This window comes from Anastrepha obliqua, chromosome 2 (assembly GCF_027943255.1).
Source record: "Anastrepha obliqua isolate idAnaObli1 chromosome 2, idAnaObli1_1.0, whole genome shotgun sequence".
Taxonomy (NCBI): domain Eukaryota; kingdom Metazoa; phylum Arthropoda; class Insecta; order Diptera; family Tephritidae; genus Anastrepha; species Anastrepha obliqua.
The window spans coordinates 124182050-124201130 of NC_072893.1; the positions used below are offsets into that span (position 1 = coordinate 124182050).

At 34.0% G+C, this 19081-nt stretch overlaps 1 protein-coding gene across 1 annotated transcript in view; it reads left to right on the forward strand.

Moving 5' to 3' along the window:
- LOC129238399 (uncharacterized) overlaps positions 1-11539 on the forward strand; it is a 131652-nt gene extending 120113 nt beyond the window's left edge. Inside the window, 1 exon segment of the mRNA XM_054873423.1 lies at positions 6897-11539. Within this exon segment, the coding sequence (XP_054729398.1) occupies positions 6897-9651 (2755 nt within the window). The 3' untranslated portion in view covers positions 9652-11539.
- The last annotated feature ends 7542 nt before the right edge of the window (positions 11540-19081 follow it).

Genomic DNA, 19081 nt, shown 5'->3' on the forward strand with positions numbered 1-19081 from the left:
AAAATTAATTTGTATTCCTAAATTCTTTTTTGTTTCCTTCTGTTTTTTTAATTATTTTAATATTAATTAGTTACTAGAATTTTAAAAAGTGGCAAAAATTTTAAACCCATTAAAAATTTATTTTTCATACTCTAGAATAATACTTCATTTTCGATTTTCTTTTTTTTTATAAAAATCGATTTTATTATTATTGTTATTATTATTATTATTACTTTTTATTACAACAAATTTCTTTTTGCCAAAAGATGATAATTATTTTTTCAATTCTTTTCTGAAGAGATAACAATATTTATTTTTAAATTTAAGTTTTATCATTATTTTTTGTGAAAATTCAACTAGTATTACTTAAAGCAATTTAAGTTTTTCATACAAAAAAATTTGTTATCTGTCAATTTCATTATTTGGTATTTGACCTTTGCCATTATTTATTATTTCACACAAATCGGTATTTATTATTCATTATTTAAAAGGGTTACCCATATACCTCAGTGCGAATTTTACCAGATTTCACTTACTTTCATGACAACTTTGTTACTAAAATTGAACACTTTAAATAGATTTTTCAACAATTTACACTTGCCTACATATATTTGTATGTATGTAGATATATAAACATTCATATGGTAGAGCAACATTTTATTATTCATAGTTGTGCTACGTTTTACTTTATGATCGTCTTTTTAAATAATTTATTATTTAATTTAATACTTGCATCCAAGTATTTATTTATAGCTGTAAATAATTTGCATTCAATATTTTATAACATTTTCCGCATAATTAGCATAATTTTGCACAAAGCTATTTAAAAATGTTGTTATTAATGCGATTTTGCAAATTTTTATTTTGTAAACGCAAACAAAGGATTACCTATTTATGTTTATAAATTTGTGTTATGGCAGACAAACATTGTATAAAATAAATTTGCCATTATCAAGTGCCTACATAGTTACAACAAATTTGTGCAAATTAAATTTGCCTGAAATTTTGTGGGCTGCCGCGGCGTATGAGTAATGTGAAAACAATAGAATAACTAATGCGACTGGCTTAGTTGTTTCTGATATGCGATATTGCGTGCTGCTGGAATATTTTTGGTGTAGGTTTTTTTGTTTTCTATTATTTTACCTGCTTTTATTTTCGATAAATAAATTTTTATGATTTCCTTTCATATTATTTGTAAATTAAATTTTGGTATGCAAGTCCTGTTTTTCTATTCCCTAAATTATATCACTTTTTTGCATAAACATTATTTTCATATTGCAATATAAATTTTTTTAATTTCTTTTTTGTACTTAATACTTGTTAGTCCACATTTTCATCGAATTTATAGCTTTTATTAAACTTCATACATTTTTATTATTTATTTTGTCTATCTGACATATATTTTTTGCATTTTCACACTTCTGTCTTTTGTACCTTTATTAATTTCAATTTTTATTTTATTCTACTATATTTCAATTCTGGCCTTTTTAAGTCACATCGATTCACTTTTTTCATATGCAATAAATTTAACTTTAAACACGCATGGAAATGCACTCAGTTTAGCACGCTTGAATGTGCAACGATATTTACTAAAACTATGGCCTTACTTAAGCACTTTTCACGCACCACTGGGCGTATACGCAACCTTTTCACAGTCGTCGTATTTAAATCAAAAGTCACTCATACGCACGGAAGTAGTTTTACTGCGCTTTTTGTGCAACAAAATAAATGCAAAAACAGAAAGAATGTAAGCTACAGACATATTTTTCTGCTTTTTTTCTTTTTATGATAAAGCGGATTTTGTAATACTTTGCTCAATATTTTTTTTATCACTATAAACTTTTTTCTCAATTTCATTGAGGTAAGTTTTTATTTTATGGCTAAAAGGGAAAGTGAATTACTGTATAAAAAGCAACTTAAAAATAAATGAATACAAAAGTGTAAAGCTGTAAAGCAGCATGTGCTTTAGAAAATTTAAAAAAAACTGCATAGAAAATATTTTGCTGCAGATATAAGAAAATATTCAAAAATGCAAACTTTAATTTTACAATTTATGATTTTAATAAATGATTTTTTATCTATTTCAAAAGTGCTGAATTTTAAACGAGAAATTATAAATCAAAAAAGCACTTTTCAATTTGCAAATTTCAAAATTTGTCTGTTTAATAGCTTCAATAAAAAAACTTCCATACCATTTCTTTGATTGGCAAAAGTTTTTCATATGCGGCCTATAGCAAAAGTTTTTAGCTTTCCAAATTTACAGAGTTATGTTGGTATTGCTGATAGTTTTACAAAACTTTATATTTTAGCAAAAAATGTTTGAAAAAAATTATAGTCTCCTAAGTATTAATTTGCAAAACTTTGCATTGTCGCGAAGGGTTTTTTTTTATTTAGTTTATTTTTTATTTTATTTTCTTAAATTTATTTTAGTTTTTTGACAATTTTTTTTTATTATTTAATTCATATTAAATTCGGAAATAATAAAATCGGAAATAAATAATAAATCATAAATCATAAATCATAAATCATAAATCATAAATCATAAATCATAAATCATAAATCATAAATCACAAATCATAAATCATAAATCATAAATCATAAATCATAAATCATAAATCATAAATCATAAATCATAAATCGTAAATCATAAATCATAAATCATAAATCGTAAATAATAAATCATAAATCATAAATCATAAATCATAAATCATAAATCATAAATCATAAATCATAAATCATAAATCATAAATCATAAATCATAAATCATAAATCATAAATCATAAATCATAAATCATAAATCATAAATCATAAATCATAAATCATAAATCATAAATCATAAATCATAAATCATAAATCATAAATCATAAATCATAAATCATAAATCATAAATCATAAATCATAAATCATAAATTATAAATCATAAATCATAAATCATAAATCATAAATCATAAATCATAAATTATAAATCATAAGTCATAAGTCATATATCATAAATAATAAAAAATAAATAATAAATAAAAATAAAATATAATTAGAATTGTAACAAACAACTAAAGGAGAAGAATTTGATAAAATAAAATTTATGTTGAAAACTTTGGGGGGAAATTATTAAAAAAAAAACGATAAGGATGTATCTATACATATATACATATTTGCCAGCAAAACCTTTGGTTTAGCCCCGCTCCAAATTTTACTTTGCAAGCACTGCAATTTAAAAATTTTTGCCCAGAAGTTTTGCAGTTGAATTTTTTAGAACAATTTTTTGTACAGATTGCGCTTTTTTTTATTGCACTTTAACAAATATTAATATATAAATAATTATATTATTTATAAAATATTGCCCAAAGTTAGTTTTTACGAAAAACGTTAATGTTAAATATTTTTTGTGCATCTCTATTGCTTTAAAGCGCGAAAGTGTCCCTACATGCACATACATTTACAAATCAAGTCGTACAAAGTAAAATTAATGATGCATAAGTGTGTCTACTTATACATATACAAATATATAGTACATATGTACATACATGAGCATATGCAACATAATTAAGTTTCATTTTTTTCGCAATTTTGTGTGTGTTGCCACTCAAAGTTCACACTTATAAAAATATTATCACTTCACAGGCAAATTAACAAAACATTTGTGTAAGGCCAACAAAGTGTGCAGCAGCTACATATGGTCCATACTTACGGACAAAAGAACAATATATTTCAAGCACACATACCCTGTCATATATGTATGCATGTGTAAGGTTATACGTTAGCTCATACCCTTTGACTTGCGAGCGCCACAGCTCAGCACGTAATCAGCTTACAGCAAATAGGTGTATGATTTTGGCAGCTAACCTATTGGCTACTTTCGGGCTTTATACGGGGCCAATCAATTTCAAAGGATTTAGAGTCAATGCTGATAATTTAATTAGTTCAATTAGCACTGGGAAGTGAATTACCGCCAGTGAATTCATTAATTCGTGATGAATGGGGAAATTCTTAGAGTTGCGAGAAAACTTAAGGACTAAGGTAACAATCAATAAATCATGAGCAGGGTTTTTAAAGTAAAAGGAATGTTTTGGGAAAATTTCAAAAACAAAAATATGAAAGTAACCGATTTGATTAAATGCTACAAACCTTGCTAATTCGACAAAAATGTGTATATAATTTTCGTTATTATGATTTTAGTCTATGTATATTAATTTGAAAAGCTGTTGGTGCATGCATGAACACTGAAATAAATTATATAATATAAAAAATTAGTAAAGCACTGCTGCCCATAACTCTGTATAAAACAAAATTTCCAGTTATACGGATAGTTCGGATAACCCGGATATGCAATCTTAAATTTTTTTCATTTAAAAAATAAGATTTATGTATAATAAAAATATATACCGAAATTTCATATTATTCGGATAATCTGGATGACCTGGATACGCATTCAAATTTTTTTTTAAATAAGATGTATGTATAATAAAAATATTGAAAGAAATTTCATATTATCCGGATAATCTGGATAACCCGGATGAACGAAATATCATGTTATCCGGTTAGGTCGGATAATCCGGATAACTATATAAGCCCATATTTAGAAACCATATGAAGAAGTAAAATAATTTGCTTGTATATTTTGTGCATTATCATGCATTTCATATGCCTGACAGCTCTAATGAAAACAAATAACATATTTATAAGCAACTTGATATATATACATATAAGCCATTTCCCTCACACCGAAATTTTATGAAATTACGGTATATTAAATTAAACAGGTGCATGTACGGATAATATTATAAGTATATTCAAATTATATTAAAAATGCTCAAATATTAAAAGTTTAGGGAAAGAGGTTGAGAGAATTTGAAATCTTACAGGATATATGCATATAAAAAATTAAGTATTAGGTCGTTTCGCAAAATTTTAGAAATGATAAATGACATTTTTAATCCTAGCTTTTTAATTATAATTGCGGTTTTGGTTTGTATAGTTTTTTGGTACTGTGAGTAAAAAATATGTGAATAGCACTTCAAATAAGCAGAGATATGTGACCTTTTATAATGTGGATCGTATATATGGTTTATCCGGGTTATCCGTATTATCCGAGTATCTGACTTTGGTATATTTTTGTATATTTTTTACTTTAGTGCGCTTATGCTAATTTTTTCAGTTGATTAATTTACAAATAATGGCAGGGATAATATATATCACAAGTCTAGAATTTTTTTGTAACTACTTATATATCATTTTTAGGTAATATTAAAAGCTTAGAATTATTTCTTTTTTATTTATTAATCAAACACACAACCATAAGTTATTTTACAGTGTTTCCGCTTAAATTCATTATCCGTGTATATTTATCTTCGAATTAGTGTGCTCAAACAAGTGTATATAATTTTATATTATTTAAAGAAACAATGTTTGATTGTTGCAAGTTTATCTAATTATAGGACTTAAGAATTTTGTGCACTGTGGTTTAATACTAATTGCACTTATTTCGTTTGTTAGTGCGTAAACATAGTCCTGAGTTGGAGCCACCTTTATTTTTAGGTATACAATAGTCAGTCATAGAAGTTACTTTCCATTTTTCAAAATATTACATACAGGCTGGTCCATGTAGTATTTTTTTTTTTTCATCGTATGTTATTTTGAAAGTTACAGCTTTGGACATCTTGATAGAAAGTCTGTCAGCTACAGACTTATTTCCAAAGTCAATGTTGTGTAGGTAAAAAAGTATATTTTTTTTTAAAGATGTCAAAAACATTTTAAAAACATATTTTGTGACAAAGCGAATTTTCATCTCGACGACTTTGCAAACAAGCAGAAATTCCACATTGTAGATCGGAAAGCACGCTTGTAATCGTCGTGAAGCCAATGCAGCCTCAGAGGGTGACAGTTTGGAGTGGTAGTTTCATTGGTCCATTTCTTGTTTTTAAATCGCAGCTGACACGCCACAGAGGTGAACACAACACAGGCACCATACACGATTTTGTGGTCGAAAACTGAAGGCATGAACTTGGACGATCTTTGCTTTCAACAGGATGGCACGCCAAGCCACACAGTCCATACTATAATCGATCTGTAGCGCACCAAGCACGATAATAGTATTACCAGCCGTCTCGGCAATGTCAATTGGCCACCTCAGAGCTGCGATTTGACGCCATTCGACTTTATTTGGGGTGTCATAAAGGATCGATGTTATATGTACAAGGTCATTAAGGTCTTGAAAAACTCACTAATAAAATGCTAAGCCGAGGCAGATACATAAATAAAATCAGATTCCAAAAATAATATAGTACATATATTGAAAAAAAAAATTTTTTTTTTAATTTTAAAATTTTCTTTACTAGATTTTTTACAAGAAACCACTTCATGTACACCCTACATTCTCTGATTTTTCAATAAAAATTACAATTTAAGTGCCTCTAAATTTAGTTTAATTTGACTGATTTGGTGACAGGTTTTCGTCACTCTAACTTTCAAGTTGGTTTTAAACGAAAAAACCATCTCTAGCTTAGCTGACTACGATAAAGGACCCTTAAATTTAAAGTATTATCTAACTTATCTAGAGCCCACTTCAGCTTGACTATGATTATGCGCCATTAATTTCAAGTACTTTTGCTAACGAAGTTGCATAAATTATTTTTAAGGATTAAAACACTCACTTTTATTTATATCTACAGTCTTAAGTACACAATTAAATCCTTATATGTCCACAGACGTATATGTAAATATATTATATATAAATAAATTATTTAAAATTCAGTTATATTAACAATTACGAGTATGACTTACATTCAACTCACACTCAATCTCATATTGTTACATTTTCGCATAGCTTAACATTGACACCTTTTGCGTATCTCTCCATCTCCTCTATGGCTTTCACCTTTTCCTCTCTAACTCTTGCTCTTACTCCGCATTTCTCACAGATCGGGTCACCACACACTCGGCCGACTACCTTCACATCATCAGCAGAACTCGTCGGGCTATCTAAGCGGTCCCAATAATGGCAAATATGCTACGCTCAGCAAACAATGTAAGACTCTTGAATCCAGCGATTTTTACTGAGAATCGCTTGCCTGCAGCACAAATGCAGGCATCAGCAACACCAATAACACCACCATCCTTGGCAGCAGCAACGCCAGCAATCACATCAAGCACCAACAGCACAACAACTCACTAAAGAATATCTTCGCTTCGGCTACATTACCACGCTCAGCTGGCTCCTCCATACGCTCCGTACTCTCCGCACAGGCGGTACATCGTTCCACTGGCAACGGTTTGGATCGCGACGATGATCGTGATCCGCGCGATGTCACCAATAATAGCTTCAATCGCTTCGACCCGAAGTACATCAGCATCGGACCGAAAGCGGTGCGCGGCAATAATAATTTGAATATTGTCGCTGCTGCCACGGCAAATAAGTGCGCCACGCTGCGCCATGTCGGCCGCTATGGTGGCTCGTTGAAGGGCGCCAGTCCTTCGCCGAATCTGCGCAGCGCCAAGACACCCTCCATTGCAACCGTTTCAAAGGATTACTGCCAACAACCGGACTGCATACCGCAAACCTATACGACTGAGGTGATTGTGCCACACCAAGCGCAACCACAACAGCCGCCACCACCGCCGGCGCCGTTGCCACCACCAAAGCCGCGTACGACCAACACATTTACCGAGATACCGGGCACTACGGGTGTGGGCAGTTCGTATGCCAAAGAGCAGCAACAAATGCTGATGCAGCAGCAGCAGCTACAACAATTCCAGCAACAACAGCAACAGCAGCAACAACAACAGCTACAGCTGCAACAACAGCAGCAGCAACAGCAATTAGCAGCGCTGCAAGCTGCACAACAGCAACAACAAGCACAAACACAACTACAAATGCAACAACAGCCAACGCTGCATCAGCAGTTGCACCAACACCACCCGCCCACGACGCATATACTGCCCCCTTCGGCTGTCTATAGCATTGAGACGTCGGGCTATCAACCTCAGCCACAACAACAACAACAGCAGCAGCAGCAGGCATCAGCACAGGCACAGCAAATGCAGCAACATATTATAATTGCACAGCAGCAGCCACCACCGCCAACAGCTGCACCACGCGAACCCCCACGGCCACCACCGCAACGTTCACTAAATCCTGCTTCAATTGTCAATCAGCCATTGCCTGAGATTCCACAACAGGTGCAGGGTCAGCAATCGAAAATATCACCACAGCCCTTGTGCGCCGCCAATCTCAATCAATATCGTTCATTACAACGACCACAAGCGCAGAAAATGCAATTGCCCACCGCAGCTATGCCGGCACAGCAACCGCAGCAGCAACAGCCACCTTCATTGCCGCCAAAGAAGAAGACTTCACGCGAAATAAGCACTTCGACCGCCGTCGGTGCTTTGAATGCCAATCATTTGCAGACTTTGCCACCAAAGTCGGCAAGTCTGCGGCAGCAACAGTCCGCCAGCGGCGCCTACAGTTACGAGCGCGAACGTGAACGTGAACGCGAGCGCGCAGAACGTCATGAACGGCCTAGACGCGCTGAAACGCTCGATAATGCGCGTACAGCCAGCAGCGGCAGCGGCATGGCTTACATTGAGCAACAATTTGGCAGCGGTGGTATGAAGAAGCAGCACTCTTATGATTCGTATACGCTACAGCAACAGCAAGCGCAGCGGCACGCGGCCGCCACAACGCCCAACAATAATTACCATGGTGCGATCAACACCAAACACCATCAACAACAACAACAACAGCAGCAGCAGCAGTATTTAATTGAGGCACAACAACAGCAGCTGTACTATCGCTCGCTTAAACGTGGTGGCTCGCACGCCAACAACGATCTCTATTCGGTCACAGAGTTGTAGGAGTGTGCCTGCTGCGGTGGCGGCGTGGATGTTGTGCGACGAACGACAACGTGTCCCACAACAGCTGCGCCACTAGCCGCAGCAGCAGCAGCCGCACAAACGGTTGCACCACCACCACCCATACCGTTGCCGCCGAAGAAGCATCGTTCCTCTGCGAGCGTGGGCACCACAGCAATGCCGACGCGCGATAGCCAGACCACTACCAAAGCCACAACGACTGCAGCGACAACATCGGCGACGACAATGACATGTGACGATCATGAATACGACGAATACTGTCCCGAGCAATACGATGCGCATCACCGCCACCATCACGGGTCAGCGTCGCAGACACAACAACAATGCGAGCGTGAACGGGAGCGTGAGCGTGAACGAGAAAGGGAACGTGAAAGAGAACGTGAACGTGAACGTGAAAGAGACCGTGAACCACATCATCGCCATGGCTCATCGCGGAGTGGTGCGGCTGCTTCCGCATTAAAACACCAACGTGCCGCCACTTTTGATGTGGCCGATGCGCGTGACTACGAACTGCAACGACTGGGTAATCGGCGTTCACAACAGCAACAGCAATTACAGCAACAGCTGCAGCAAGCATCGAGCAACGGTGGTGGTACTGTCAAATTTCGTAGCAATGAGCATCGTGGCGAGCGTACACACGATCGCGAACGTTCGCGTAGTGATCATCGCATTGCTACATATGCCTGTGATGACACAGCGCTCTGCGGCAGCAGTACCGGTGGTCATCAGCATCATCTCGCCAACGGCGGTGTAACACAGTCGAGCAGGCAGCAGCGGCGCGAAAAAACTTTCAAAGTATGATTTTTAGAGACGTCATAAAAATTTTCCCCTCCCTCTGCGGAGACGTACGGTAAACATGCAACGGCAACGGCGGCATACAGTTGGTAAATTGTTCAGACAATGAATCAATGTGGCAGTCCGGTGGCAGTTGATCAGCCGCAATGACGGCGTGTACTTGTGCGTTTAGTGGAGGGCAGAGCGGCAGCAGCGCGGCGGATTTATAATAATAATTGTGAGCAACACACAAAAAAAACAAAAACAAAAAACCAAAACCAAAAACAACAATCCAACACCAAATTATCAATCAACCCAAAGAAGCGAAAAGAAAACTCTCATCCAGCCAGTAAACGAACGGCACGGCACGAGCGTGGCTTAGTTGTTGTGTTGCCTTCTATTAGAAAATCATTAGCGAAAAATTGGCACCAAATCCAAATCCTAAATAAGTGTATATGTATTTACCTACGTATGTAATATTATAACTGTTTTCGTGACTAGTGTTGTTGTTGTGTAGTTTTAGCTTAGATTGTGTTTTTAAAAGCTAAACAAATGAGATGCTGTAGAATATTTGTATGTATGTGCTAATTTAAAAAAAAGTGTTAACAATTGAAAGGAGTATCAAATTTAAAGCGTCATAGAGTTAGAAAAAAAGTTCTAAAAATTCTATGGCGGGCAATTTAAGGTGAAGTGAGATTTTGCAACTTTACGGCGACGTAAGCGTGTGACGCGAATTTCAATTATTTCAAATTTAGTGAGGTATAAATTCATTAAATATTTTAGGAATCCTCCAACGAGCTATGCCATGGGTTTTATCAGTTTATTAGTTTTTGAAATTTATAAAAATATCAGCACGCATCAGTTCCTTGTGTAAAATTGCTAACAAAATCGCTTCATTTTCTATATCATTGTGTGAAGAATGGGAAGCACAATCATGATCCAATAATAAAAAAAGGTTGCCATTGACGCAATTTGGAAGTAAGGGAAAGAGGGGCATAAGTTGATCTGCTTTCTGAAAAGGTAGTAAAAAATTAAAAAGAAAAAAATCGCTGTAAACCATAGACTAATTTTATGTCATTTTTTGAATGGTACTTAATTATTTATATTTTTAATTTAACCATTCCCGTGGATTTGTCACATATAAATACGTTTTTTTCCTTGTTTACTCCTCTCGGGAGCATAGAGCCTCGAAAAGACTCAGTCTTGCGTTGGTTTCGTTAATCTATTTTGATTTCTGACAGGGTAGGGGATTACCCTGCCGCTACCAGTCCTAAGTAGTGGGAATGCCTACCTGTCATTGCTTAGGAAATACTTTTAAATCAAAATGTATTTACTCCGCTTGCGTAATTCCAGCAGTGCAAAATTTCGATAGGCATCGCAAGAGCATCACTAGACAACTTTGCTCTCCTCTGAGCTGGAGAGCGATAAATGTAAAATCTGCAGCGATACACGAAAACTCTTTCGCCAGGTTTCAATGAAGTGCCGCACGATTTTACCCAAGGCCAATCTATTAAAGCTGGTAGCAGTAGGCCTGCTGATTTGTTGTTTTTGTTTTTTCTCCATGTACATTCGTATGTCAGCACAAAATTGAATTACGAAACGTATTGCTCAAGGCGAATCTGGCGAATTAAAGGTCAGTAAATCAGCTGACGGCGGCCGCCGTAGCCGAATAGATTGGGGCGTGACTACCATTCGGTGTTCAGAGAGAACGTAGGTTCGAATTTCGGTGAAGGACTAAAGTGAAGAAAAAGTTTTTTCTAATAGCGGTCGCCCCTCGGCAGCCAATGGCAAACCTTCGAGTGTATTTCTGCCATGAAAATGGGCCTCATAAAAAATATCTGCCATTCGTAGTCGGCTTGAAACTGTAGGTCCCTCAATTTGTGGAACAACATCAAGACGCACACCACAAATAAAAAGAGGACTTTTCTTTGACAATCAAACGTAAAAAATATTGTTGTTGGTCTAGTGCCACCACACTTGCGTTCAAATTTGTAATTTGAAAATTGAAATTTTTTGTTGAATTTAAATTCAAAAGTTATTATGAATATTGAAAAATAATTTCAACACAACAAATAAATAAATTCTTTTTTCTATTTCGTCTTCATATCTTTTGTTCTACTTTGAATTGACAGTTTATTATAGAAAATTTTGTTGTGGGCCTAGTGCCATCGCTTTTAATGAACTCGCCTTGATTTTACTCAATTTTTTCTTTTCATTTTCATTTTTGGCACATTAAATTCCACGCCCTCTTTTGCACACGTTTTGTGGTGCAGTATTACCTGCACACTTTTTTAGCAAAAGTTTTCCTTTCTATGCTTCTTCTGTAATTTTTCTTTAGAATTTGCCCTGAAATAAAAAGTAGCTTCCAAGCGGACATTACGGATTTATTATTTAGCTCATGGCTGCTACAGGGTGACAATTGACAAATCTTACATCACCTTTGATTATCGCCTCATGAAGCACAATGAATATTTTATTTTATTTTATATATTTTTTCTAACGTATTTGGACTTGTTTTCCATTAATATACACACTTCTCTTTATTTATTGTTATTATTTTTTTTTAATAACATAATCTTAAGCTTATCTACGTATTTGGAGGTATATATTTTGTAATGTAATAAACAGTATTTTATAACAAAGTAAATTCAATTTTTTTTTCTTTAATTTTTAAGTCTGTAGCTGAAATTTTGTTTAAATTTTTAAAATATGATATAAAAAATGTTTTTGGAACGTCCACACGCTTTCGTCGCCAAGTTATGACTCAACAAAATTGCACACACATACTGTATAATTTAAGTTCGAACAAAAATTTGCACAACACACGCATAAAACTACATGATTTCGATATAATTTTTTAATAAAAGTGTTTACGACAAAATGTCAACAAAAACATAGTTTCCAAACAGTAGAAAAGTACCAGTTTTTCTGAGCAAACGAGTGCTTTAGTTGGTTTTGCATAAGTTCTTGCATTAACGGTAATAAATTGTATAATATGTTACCGTTATATTTGCCATACGTTGTTGAGTGTTGCCTATTGTATGCATTTGTAATTTATTAGTTATGATTTGTTTTAGTTTAAATATATAATAGTTTGCAAAAAATTTGCAATAAATTATGAAAAATTTATTTAGGTTATGTTGTAAGTAAATAAAATGTGAACTAGATATAATTATAAATTAGTATAGTGATTATTTTAACCAAATGAACGAGCATATCGTGTTAAGAAATTTCATTGAATAATTATTTTTTAAACTAAACAAAAAACAAATTACTTAATGCTCTCATTTAAATGTGTTTTACTTGCGAATTTGACAATTTTTTCAAAAAAATATTTATTCATTGATTGCTCAAAACTTGAATCATTGCCATGCGATGATTTTTTAAACAGTTCTCAAAGAATTTTTTTTTAATTTAAAATGTTTCCAAACAAATTTTTAAAAAAGTTCACAAAAAAAAAATTTTTTTATCGAAATAATATGGGAAATTTTTTCAAAATTGAAATTATGCAATAGGCAATTTAATATAATAGTTTTTCAGAAAGCTAAAAAAATAATTATTATATTGTGAATTTTCAAAATTTGAATCATTGCCAGGCATCATTTATTTAAAGTTTCTGATTTTTTTTTTTAATAAAAGAATATAGCAAATCAAATTATCCATAGCGCTGTTCAATATTTTTTCTGTTGCCTTGACAACAAATGCAAATAATTTGATGCCAGCTAATTTCCAATTGATCGTGGATTGCCCTAATATTTGAAATTAGGTTCATTTTATTAGCGATTTTTCAAAAAGTTAAAAAATATCATTTTTTGGGAGAATTCTCAAAATTTTAATCAGTGCATACTTGTTTTAAAAAGCTTTTAATAATTTTTTTTTTCCAAAAAAAACCTTATTCAACAGCGCAATTCAAAAGTTTTTCTGCAAATTTTTTTAACGATTTTTAAATAAAAATTTTTTTAGATTTTAGATTTTTTTTTTTTGTTTTCATCAAAAGAGAATTAAATTTTTTTCAAAAATAAAATTATTCAACAGGGCAATTCAAAACTGTTTCTACAATTTTTTGTTTTTATTTTTTATCAAAATAATATGGCAAATGTTTTTTTAAATAAAATTCAACAGCCCAATTCATTAATAGTTCCGCTACAATGGCAACAAATGCAAATAAGTTGTTGGCACCTTATTGCGCTGAAATGAATTGATAAACGATTTTTCCAAAAGTTAAAAAAATTTTTGCCAGGCTGATTGCACTTGATTGTGAACCACCCTAATATTTGACATTGATGTGGCATAATTTTTCCAAAACTTAACAAAACGATTTTTTGGTTTCAAAATTTGTATAATTGCCATGGCATGGTGTTTCAAAACTTTCTCAAAAAAGAAATCTTCCATTTTTATATACAAAAAATTTTAATCATCGCAAAAAATTATAGTTTTCACAGTTGTCAAGTACGCCAAGTAAACGAACACTTCTTTACATCCTCCATCACCCCACCTAAACCTAAAGCAAATATGATTTACCCTCACTTTAATTTAAATTATTATTATGAATTCCAAAGTGAGTAAGCGAAATAAAATTTTTGTGACGTCAATAAACAGAAAACTTAACTAAAAACCATATACCGAAGTAAACATGTAAAAATAGGAGATAGCAAATTTTTTGCGAAACGAAATGAATGTTATAAAACACAAAACGTAAATACTCAACGGTAAATTTATGAAACAGGAAAAAATAAATAGAATTTCAAAGAAAAGTAAAATATACAAGAAACCAAAAAATTTTTAAATAACTGTTAAACTATTACTATGGCAAAGAAAATGCGAGTAACGGGTTTCTTTCACTGTAAAGCGTTGCCAGATTCAAAAATATATACATACAAAACGAAATGGCGCACTTACACAAGTAGTAAGCTCGCATAGCAATAAAATTAATCTAAAAATAAACACAAAACATTTAACAAGTAGTGAAATTTTTTTAACTCAAAAATCCATATTCAGGTCTATGATTGCATTTAAAACCTATATTAAACGAAATATAGTTAAAGAAAAAACCTAAAAGAAAACATTAGTTATGACTATTTAGACTAACAGGAAGAAAGCACAAAAGATTTTTAAAAATACTTACGTCTTATTTAACTAAAGTCCCATTTATATATGAATTGTGAGATATTTTGTCTACCTTTAAGCGCCTATGTTTGTATGCCGAAAGCGTTTATTATGTACATATTTTATAGATAATAGATAATAACTTATTGTACTATATGCGAATTTGAAGATTTCAATATAATTTTTATTTAAAAACAATAAACGACTGTACTTTTTAACTTGGCATGTATCAGAAAATTAAGTACTATTTGCACAATTTCCGTGCAAGCCAGTGAAAGCAAGTATTAAACGTAATTTATTTAAATATTTTGTAGTATATTTTTATGGGGCGAAAATATTTAAACACACTGTGAAAAAAAAATTTTAAATAAAAATAGTGTAAAAATAATGTTGAACTGTTACTAAAATCAAATTAGGTTTACGAATAATAATAGAACTCACAGGAAATAAATAAATAATTAAGATGCACAGCAATAACAAATACGCATTACACCCAAAACTCATGCACACATCCACATGTAAAATCGGTCACGCTCAACAAAGCATGTATAGAGATAAAGAGCTGCAAACTCAAAGGTGGTCTACCCCTCTAATATCGCTCGGATAGGAAATTTCACCGTACGAAAAAAAACATTTGGAACCAATTCGGATTTAATGTAGCAGCAGTTAGTTTTTTAGCTCCAGTTTTTAACCATAACTAAACTAGGGTAGAAAATTTCGCCATACCAAAAAAACAAAAAAAAACAATAGAATTTACTGTAACAGCAATTAATTTTTTAGCTCCATTTTTTCGCCGTTAGTTGAGCTGTGGTGAATTTTTAAACTGAGTTTAACGGCAACTAAACCCTGGTAGGAAACTTCACCATACCAAAAAACAAAAAAAAAAAAACAAAACAATTGGAACCAATTGGAGTTTACTGTAACAGCAATTAGTTTTTTAGCTCCAATTTTTCAGCGTTAGTTAAGCTGTGATGAATTTTTAAACTGAGTTTAATCCTAAAAGCCTACACAGACGGTGGCGTTAATCGGGATTAACGCCTTAATTGGGAATTACCTCACGAATTAAGTGCAACTAAACGGTTTGACAACTAGACTTAGTTCTGATATATATAAGGTTGTCAAAAAAGTCTTGCGGTATTTTTATTGAATTTTCAATTGTTCATAAAATTGGTTATAATAATGCGATTTAAGTCAAATATGCGCCGTTTTGTTCGATGACGAGTTCCCAACGAGATGCCAACTTCATAATGCCCCTCTCGCTTCCCTATTGTCAAAAAACTCGGAGAGCCAATTTTCACAGGACTCTCTTGTGGACAACTTCCGACTACCAAGCTCGTTCGCCATGGACAGAAATATGTGGTAATCACTTGGTGCGAGATCCGGACTATACGGTGGATGCAAAAGAACCTCCCATCCGAGCTCTCGGAGCATCTGGCGCGTCACCAAAGATGTGTGTGGCCTGGCGTTGTCCTGATGGAAGACAATTCGGCCTCTGTTGATCAAAGATGGCCTCTTCTGCATGAGTGCTGCATTCAAGCGGTCCAGTTGTTGGCAGTACAGGTCCAAATTGAGCGTTTGGCCATAGGGGAGCAGCTCATAGTGGATGATTCCCTGCCAATCCCACCAAACACACAGAAGAACCTTCCTGGCCGTCAATCCAGGCTTGGCCACCGTCTGGGCAGCTTCACCGCTTTTCGACCACGACCGTTTGCGCTTCACGTTGTCGTAAGTGACCCACTTTTCATCGCCAGTCACCGTCCGCTTCAAAAACGGGTCGATTTTGTTGCGATTCAGAAGCGATTCGCATGCATCCACACGGGCAAAAATCTTTTTTTGCGTCAAGTCGTGTGGCACCCATACATCGAGCTTCTTTTTGAATCCAAGCTTCTTCAAATGGTTTATAACGGTTTGATGACTCATGCCCAGCTCTTGGCCGATGCTACGGCTCCTACTATGCCGGTCTCTTTCGATCAATTCAGCGATTTTATCGCAATTTTCGACGACAGGCCTTCCGGACCGTGGCGCATCTTCGATCACCTCTGAACCAGAACGAAAACGTTGAAACCATCGTTGTGCGGTGGAAATGGAAACTGTATCTTTGTATCAGGGCAGCTAATACCTGTATTTGTTCATCTTTTACTGACAAAAATTTCCAATAAGCAAATCAGCTGTTCACTCATCTGCGTAACAACCTTCTGTGACACCACAATTTTAATCAGAAATTTTAATCAGAATTAACGGAGTCGGTAATCCCAATTCACGCCACGGTCTGTCTAGACTATAACCAAACTCGCGTAAGAAATTTCCCCATGCCACAAACAAAACCAAAAACAATTGAGACCAAGTAGAATTACTGTAGAAGCAATAAATTATTTTTAATTAATGAATTTAATTGGTGAATTAAAAAAAAAAACTGAGTTTACGCCTGCAAAATACACCATTTAAACTTAGTTTAGCTGATAAGCATAGGTAAACTTGTATTGAAAAGCTGTTTACAGTTTTGTTGGTGTAATGTGTTGGAATTACAGCTTTTTGTCTCTATACGTTCTTTGCACTCAATAACTAAACTCAAACTCAACAAACAGTCTGTCCAGATTTACACGAAAACTAAAATTTAGCACAAAACCGTTTCAAACTATTTACCTAACCCCTCGCACGCTGAATACCTGACTCTCTCGCTAGTTATGCTACAATGCTACACAATTTACACCATCTCTGTCTCTCTCTCTCTGCCTCTCCGTCACACAACAGCATTATAGGCTGTCACAATGGGCCCGTTGCGTGTGTTGCGGTAACGCATTTGACTGACGTGTCTTATAAAACCTATCGTGGTACCACAATGATAGTATTGCCGCATATAAAGAAACAAAAAACAGATGTTCTTGTCGTGAAACAAATATTGTTTTTCGTTGTGTACAAACAGGTTTTTATTGGTTGCGAAATATATTATAAAATAAATGCTTATTGAAGCGAAAGAGGGTTTTAATAGAGCTTATGGTAGTCGTAGACGGTGGGGGCGCACATTCATTTTTCAGTACAATTTGGTTAAGCCTTGCCTCTTTCAAATTTTAACTGAAAAGATAAGGATGCATTTGAATTGACTCAATTAATTCCATTTATTTTTTGCATTTTATTTGATATCATAAGAAAACAAAAACGTTGAAAATTTGGGCGATACAAAATTATTCTTCTTTAAATAGTTGTCATTTCCGCCGCACTTACCAAGTAGAATGTTACCAGTTTTTGTGCATTCAGGCATGGCGTACGGCACCAAGGATGATAGAATACAGTTCTTAATTCGCCTTAGTACGGCACGTATTTGGCGTATTCGACTCAAACACACACAATCTATTTAGCTGTCAGTCAAATTCGTTGCCGCGATGGACGCAACGGACCCGTTGTGCCGGGCCTATTATTTGCAAATGTAAATTGGTTGTAAATGCTACAGAAAACAACAATATCTCTTCTCACATTTCTTCCACTTTCGCTTTCACTCGCCCACACTCTGAAACGTTAATCCTGTCTACAAACATGTCCTACATACTGTTAAAATATCACAACTATGTGAAGTGGAAAAACCAAGGTGTTTGAAAAATGGTTCAACTTTAAAAGTAAAACTGTAGACTTATAAATTGTAGACTCTGAGCAAATACTTTAATAATTCAAAAATTATAAACATAAAACTCTTAAGTATACAGAAAATTAAAAAAAAAAGGATAAGTGAAGGAAATTTTCGAACTTAGTGGAAGCAAATTGGTAAATTATTGAATTTAAAAGAATTCTCTGCTGTGCAGATGCAAATAATTTAAGTGTAGACAAAAGAAATATTAAAAATAAAAATCATACACAAACATATGCCCACAAAATTAAAAAAAAAAATTAAATCAAATAAGCACGGAGTGGGTAGCAGTAAACATTTAGATGTGTGCATTCCAGCGTTAAACTCTAGTTTATTTTAATAATAAAATGAAACTGACTGAATATTATTGATAAATTCACTTAACAATATTGGGTAGTAGAAAGGAGCGAATTTAAAAAATTTTAAAATATATTGCACGTGACAGTTTGCTCAAAGGAAGAGCCGAGAGGCATCAGCTGTTGAGTGGATGTAATGCATTCCCAGGTTTACCCTTGTCTGCGGAAGGGTGGCCCCTAGTAGAAAAAATGTCTTAAGATCATTTTAGGCTGCATATCTTCATTGATCATCGAACTCTGCGCCAATGGAAATCCACTCGACAACGACAACCGCCATATTAAAGTTATGTATTGTTATAAAAATTGTTATCGGAAACAAAAAGAATATTTCAGCAAAGAGTAAATATGAGTTGGAAAACTGTTAACTGTCCAAAGC